The sequence below is a fragment of the Rattus rattus genome, chromosome 18, assembly GCF_011064425.1.
Source record: "Rattus rattus isolate New Zealand chromosome 18, Rrattus_CSIRO_v1, whole genome shotgun sequence".
NCBI lineage: Eukaryota > Metazoa > Chordata > Mammalia > Rodentia > Muridae > Rattus > Rattus rattus.
The window spans coordinates 6,866,448-6,872,248 of record NC_046171.1 but is presented as its reverse complement, the minus strand read 5'-3'; the positions used below and the strand labels follow the sequence as shown (position 1 = coordinate 6,872,248).

At 57.7% G+C, this 5,801-nt stretch overlaps 1 protein-coding gene across 4 annotated transcripts; it reads left to right on the top strand.

Annotated features, from left to right (window-relative positions):
* Positions 1 to 789: 789 nt before the first annotated feature.
* Phf1 (PHD finger protein 1) lies at positions 790 to 5,753 on the top strand. Of its 4 annotated transcripts, none has more exons than XM_032889252.1 (15): positions 792 to 1,209; positions 1,875 to 2,049; positions 2,132 to 2,213; positions 2,310 to 2,405; positions 2,761 to 2,861; positions 2,953 to 3,101; positions 3,240 to 3,335; positions 3,464 to 3,532; positions 3,620 to 3,743; positions 3,827 to 3,894; positions 3,990 to 4,094; positions 4,216 to 4,384; positions 4,479 to 4,573; positions 4,908 to 4,985; positions 5,150 to 5,753. In XM_032889252.1, exons 2-15 carry the CDS (start codon positions 1,891 to 1,893, stop codon positions 5,436 to 5,438), a joined length of 1,680 nt encoding a protein of 559 aa, XP_032745143.1. In that variant the 5' UTR covers positions 792 to 1,209; positions 1,875 to 1,890; the 3' UTR covers positions 5,439 to 5,753. The 4 variants fall into 4 exon arrangements, 2 of the variants coding, with proteins under 2 accessions (XP_032745143.1, XP_032745142.1); XM_032889251.1 differs by having other exon boundaries at positions 793 to 1,209; positions 4,905 to 4,985; XR_004386228.1 differs by lacking the exon at positions 5,150 to 5,753 and having other exon boundaries at positions 790 to 1,209; positions 4,227 to 4,384.
* Positions 5,754 to 5,801: the final 48 nt, after the last annotated feature.

The window sequence follows — 5,801 nt, the reverse complement described above, 5'->3', positions numbered from 1 at the left end:
GATTTTTTTCTTAATCTTAGATTTAAAAAATTGTGTGTGTACAGTTGTTTAGCCTGAGTATATACATGTGCACCATGTGCATGTCTCCTGCTCCTTGAAGTTCAGAAGAGGCTTCGGGGCCTCTGGAACTGGAATTATGGACAGTTTTGACCATCGATGTGGGGTCTGATCAGTAAGTGCTCTTAACCACTGAGCCATCTTTCCAGACCCTGTTACAGCTCTTAATGGTTTTATTAATATTGAGCTGCCAGATGAAGTATTGTGAGTAAATACCGTAAGATGTAGAAATGTCCATTTTGACCTGTTTTGCAGAGTGAGGGAGGCTATGGGCTTTCACTTGGAGGGACACACTCACTTTGCTGCCTGCCCTGGTGCCTCTCCTCTGTCCTTCAGCTCAGGGAGTTGTGCCCATAGTGCCCACACCGGGCCCTCTGTGACCAACTAAATCTCTCACTTCCCCTGCCCACCGGTTCGAACCATGGTTCCGTCCGTGCCGCCTAGTGCCCATTGGCTGGTGTGGGCGCGTCACCGCCCCAGTACTAGTTCCAAGTAGCCCCTGGTCCTTTCCCTCTTAGAGGAGCACGGCCATGCCAGTGCTCGCCGCGGGAGGAGTGGCTGTGTGCCCAGGTGCGGCGCGCGGGCGGGGCTACGCGTGCGCAGAAGGGCGGGGCAACAGAAAGCGTGAATGAGGAGGGCGGTTCCGCGTGCGGAGGCGGAGCTTGGAGTGGCCACGGGGGCGGGGCAACTAACGGATGTGGCATGGGGCGGGGCCCGGCCCTGACCTGCAGGCTAGCTGCCAAGAAGGTTATTTCCTGCTGCCCTCAGAGCAAGCCTCCTATCCGAAAAGGGGGCTACAGGGATTTCCTCGTCCTCCCCGACCGGCCGCGCCTCCAATAGCGCAGCGCCCTCCGGGCCTACTGGAGGTGAGGGAGGTGCTGCCTACCCGCCCCTCCGTCGTCTCCTCCCACTGGTGCTCCCCACCCTCCACTCTCCTCCCTCCTTCTGTCGACTCCTCCTGCCGCTGCTGCTGCTTTGGCTGCTGCGTCATACGCCCCAGAGCGGCCAGGACGGAGGGGCTGGGCCCGGGGACCCCCCTGGCCTCCACCTGCACGCCCCTCGGCGCTCACACTCAGTCTTCCCGCACCGGGGACTCACCCAGGTCTCTTGGGTCTGCCCCTACCTGGCTTCCAGCTGCCCCAGCTGTCACCGGTAAGGAGAAGGCGGGAGGCCCGGAGGGGGGGGGGCAGGGAGCCGGGGGTCGGTGCGCAAGAAGGGCTGGGGGAGCCTCCTGGTCCCAGTTTGGGATCTGTGCTGGGGCGACTCAAGTCCCTCCGTGGACTGGCAGTGTAGGGGAGTAGAGACTTGGACAGGGACACGCCCCCCTCCTGGGGCACTCAGGGAAGTTATCTAATCCCAGGTCAAGGAGCCCCAAATTTGAGGGTGACCTAACATAACCTGGCACCAGGATGGTGGCTCTAAATAAGACACACAAGCCTGGGGAGGCAGCTGTTTCTACTCCTTTAACGTCTTTAGAAAAGCTCCCAAACATCTCCGGGCAACAGATTGCCCCAGTTAGGCTACCTCTACACAGCTGGGAAAGGTGAAACTAAGTGGTAACCTTGATTCTGCAAACATCTTTTCCACCGGAGGTCCGGAGGAGCTGGGATACTACGGAGCTAGGCAGGGGAGATGGAAAGGAGTGGAGTAGAGAAGCTGACCAGAACGACCTGCCTCCTCGGGGTTCTAAAGGATTACGAGACTGGGGTTGGAGATTCCTGGTCAGGGTCAGGGTTTCTTCATCCGTAACAGAAAACAACCCACACAGGGACACTTTCTCAGCGCTCATAAACTCTAACCATCCTGTTTCGGAATAGCCCACCCCAGGATGCAATGGCGCAGCTCCCCCGGCTGAGCCGTTTGGGTGCTCCCTCTCTTTGGGACCCAGCCTCCCCTGCTCCCACCTCAGGCCCCAGACCTCGGCTTTGGGAGGGTCAAGATGTGCTGGCGAGATGGACTGATGGGCTCCTGTACTTGGGCACCATCAAAAAGGTGAGGCCCACCTCTGATCCCCTGCCTTCCCAGGCCGGTCTGATTCCTGCCCCCACTTTACGGTCTTGGTCATCCACTCCAGGTGGACAGTGCGCGGGAGGTGTGTCTGGTCCAGTTTGAGGATGATTCCCAGTTTCTAGTTCTATGGAAGGACATCAGCCCAGGTGAGACCCTTCAGAGCACAGCTTCCCTCTGCAGCAGCTGGAGCCGATGGGGACGCTGGGTTGAAGTGGGCCTCCTGACACTTTGTTCCCTCACAGCCGCCCTTCCTGGCGAGGAGCTCCTCTGTTGTGTGTGTCACTCTGAGACCGTGGTCCCTGGGAACCGGCTGGTCAGCTGTGAGAAGTGTCGCCATGGTGAGAGGGCGGGATGTTTAGGGGGTGCAGTTTGCCCTGGGTCTTCAGGGTTACCGCTAGAAGGGTTACCCTCCCTCATAGCGTGAGTCACGCAGGTCTCCTGCCTGGGCCAGTCCTCACCCTGTCACCTCATCTCAGTACAGGGAGAGGGAGCGTGGATGCAGGTGACAAGGCTGAGGGCCTGCCCTAGCTCGCTCACATTTCTTAACCAAGCTTCCTTGGGCAAGGTCCTCAACTGCTAGAAGCCCGTTGACTCAACTCGAGTGTCAGGATGAGACCTGCCAGCGGGACCGGTCTTAAATGCCCTGGTCAGGACTTAGATGCACACACTCTGTGGCCTTCTCTCCTCATTCAGCCTATCACCAGGACTGTCACGTCCCCAGGGCCCCAGCCCCTGGAGAAGGAGAGGGCAGCTCCTGGGTCTGCCGCCAGTGTGTCTTTGCGATTGCCACAAAGGTAAAGGCACCTCTCTGCCTGCTTGTGTGGGAGCCTCCCGTGACCTCTCCTCCTTCCCTGCCCTCTGAGGCTTCCCTCTTTTCCTCTGCAGAGGGGAGGTGCCCTGAAGAAGGGTCCCTATGCCCGGGCCATGCTGGGCATGAAACTCTCCCTGCCGTACGGTCTGAAAGGGCTGGACTGGGACGCCGGACATCTGAGCAACAGGCAGCAGAGCTACTGTTACTGCGGGGGCCCGGGGGAGTAAGTGAAGGAAGAGCAGGGCCAGCCACGGGGTGTTTTGTGGTGGTAGAGCCCAGGACAGAGGGGAACGAAGAGGGTGAGGGGGGGGCCCTGTGGTTTGAAGAAGGCTGAGGGCCATGGCGCTGTCTTCCCCTTGAGGTGGAACCTGAAAATGCTGCAATGCCGGAGCTGCCTCCAGTGGTTCCATGAGGCCTGCACCCAGTGTCTGAGCAAGCCCCTCCTCTACGGAGACAGGTGAGACCCAGGGAGACTGCACAGGAGCCTGGGGTGCTCTCTCTCCCGCTCTCCCGACTGACTAGTTAGCCCTCTGCAGCTCGTACAGGAGGGTTGAGTGAGGTCCCTCTGTCCTGACCCATATACAGATTCTATGAATTTGAATGCTGTGTGTGCCGGGGCGGCCCTGAGAAAGTCCGGAGGTTACAGCTTCGCTGGTGAGAAGGATGGTGCTCTCCGCCATTTTACCCTATGACTCCTGACTCCATAATGCTGCTGCTGTTGACAATCTCATGCTCCTCCAGGGTGGATGTGGCCCATCTTGTTCTCTACCATCTCAGCGTTTGCTGTAAGAAGAAATATTTCGATTTTGACCGAGAGATTCTCCCCTTCACCTCTGAGAATTGGGACAGTCTGCTCCTGGGGGAGGTAAGGGTTCTAAAGTTTGAGAACTGCGGTTTTTGGAACAAGGAATGCGTGCTCCCTGGGACCCATTTACCCTCTCCCTTCAGCTTTCAGACACTCCCAAAGGAGAACGCTCTTCCAAGCTCCTTTCTGCCCTTAACAGCCACAAGGACCGGTGAGTCGGAAGAGGGAGGCTGAGGGAGTGATGTGCCAGCCTGGATGAGGGGACTTGGCAACTGCCCTGACCTGCGGATTTCCCCCTTGTCCCAGTTTCATTTCAGGGAGGGAGATTAAAAAGAGGAAATGCCTTTTTGGTCTCCATGCTCGGACCCCTCCTCCTGTGGAGCTTCTCACTGGAGATGGATCCCCCACCAGGTCACTGGTCCAGGGGGGATGGGGGAAATTCTCAAGGATCTGTTTGGAGGGTACATGTACAGAAAATGGGGGTCTTGGGGTGCCTGGGAGGGGGCTGGGGGGATAAGGAGGCCTCTTACAGCTTCCCTTCAGGGCAGGGCCCTGGGGGAGGGGTCTCACGTCCCCTGGGGAAACGACGGAAGTCGGAGCCAGAACCCTTGAGGAGGAGGCAGAAGGGGAAAGTGGAGGAACTGGGGCCACCCACAGCAGCTCACAGTCGGCATGGGTCCCAGGAGCAGAGGGCCCTGCAGGTACAAGGGCAGGGGAATCCCATGGGGCAAACCGGTGGGGGTGTGTGTGAAGGAGCCAAGGGTCATCTCACAGCCCCTCTGCCTTCTTCTACAGGCCTCAGAGTCTCCACCACCCCCCAGCCCTAACCAGAGCTACCAGGGCAGCAGCGGCTACAACTTCCGGCCCACAGACGCCCGCTGTCTGCCCAGGTCAGTACCCGGTTCAGATGTACCCAGTCATTCCCTTCTCCAGACTCTGTCACCTGCAACTGTTTTCCCTTTCCGCCTTCTCGCCTCAATTTTTTTTTTTTTTTTTTTTTTTTTTTTGAGCCGAGGACCAAACCCAGGGCCTTGCGCTTGCTAGGCAAGCACTCTACCACTGAGCTAAACCCCCAACCCCTCATCTCAATTCTTGTACCAAAGAGGCGTAGAGCTAACTGCCGCCCAGCCTTCTGGTAGTTAGTGTAGTGTGAGCTCCGACCTTCTCAGGGAAGGCATGCTTCCCTGCTCCCGGTGCTGACCTGCCTGTTCCCAACCCCAGCAGCCCCATCCGGATGTTCGCCTCCTTCCACCCTTCTGCCAGCACTGCAGGGACCTCTGGGGACAGTGAACCCCCAGACAGGTGAGTCTATCCTGTCAACGCCAGTCCCCTCCTTTCCTTATGTGACCTTAGGCTTTAGTCTCTCAAAGGCATGGCCACCCGTCTGCCTTGAATGTTGTGTTCAATGGCATACCACCCTCATCTAACTGGCCCGTCTAGTCTTACTGTTGTCTTCTCTCTTCCAGGTCACCTCTGGAACTTCACATTGGCTTCCCCACAGACATCCCTAAAAGTTCTCCCCACTCAATGACTGCCTCGTCTTCCTCGGTCCCAGCCCTGACCCCAGGCCTTTCTAGACATTCACTGCCCCCTTCTCCCTTGTGCCGTAGTTTGTCTCCGGGGACTGGGGGAGGAGTCCGAGGTGGGGTTAGCTACCTGTCCCGGGGTGACCCTGTCAGGGTCCTTGCTCGAAGAGTGCGGCCTGATGGCTCTGTGCAGTACCTAGTCGAGTGGGGAGGAGGGGGCATCTTCTGACAGCTCACTTGTGCTCACCTCCCCATGCACACACTGGCACTTTCACGCCCTGACCTCTGACCTCACCTACAGCTGGGATGTACCTGGAGAGACGGAGTGGTTCTCCCTCCTGCCCAGGCTGGAATCCAGGGGGTTGGAGAAGAGGTCCTCTTCTCTGCCCCTTGATGACTCCTAACCCCCCTCCCATTCCCTTTGATGTTATTTTGTTACAGCTTTTGAAATATTTTTTAAGAGTATTTAACCCTGGGGTATAGAGACTGGGGGGGGGGGGTCCAGGATTCCAGACTGTATGACTAATAAAGAGAAATAAACCTATAGCAGGCATCATGAGTCATTTTGAACGATGGACAGAGGCACTCTCCA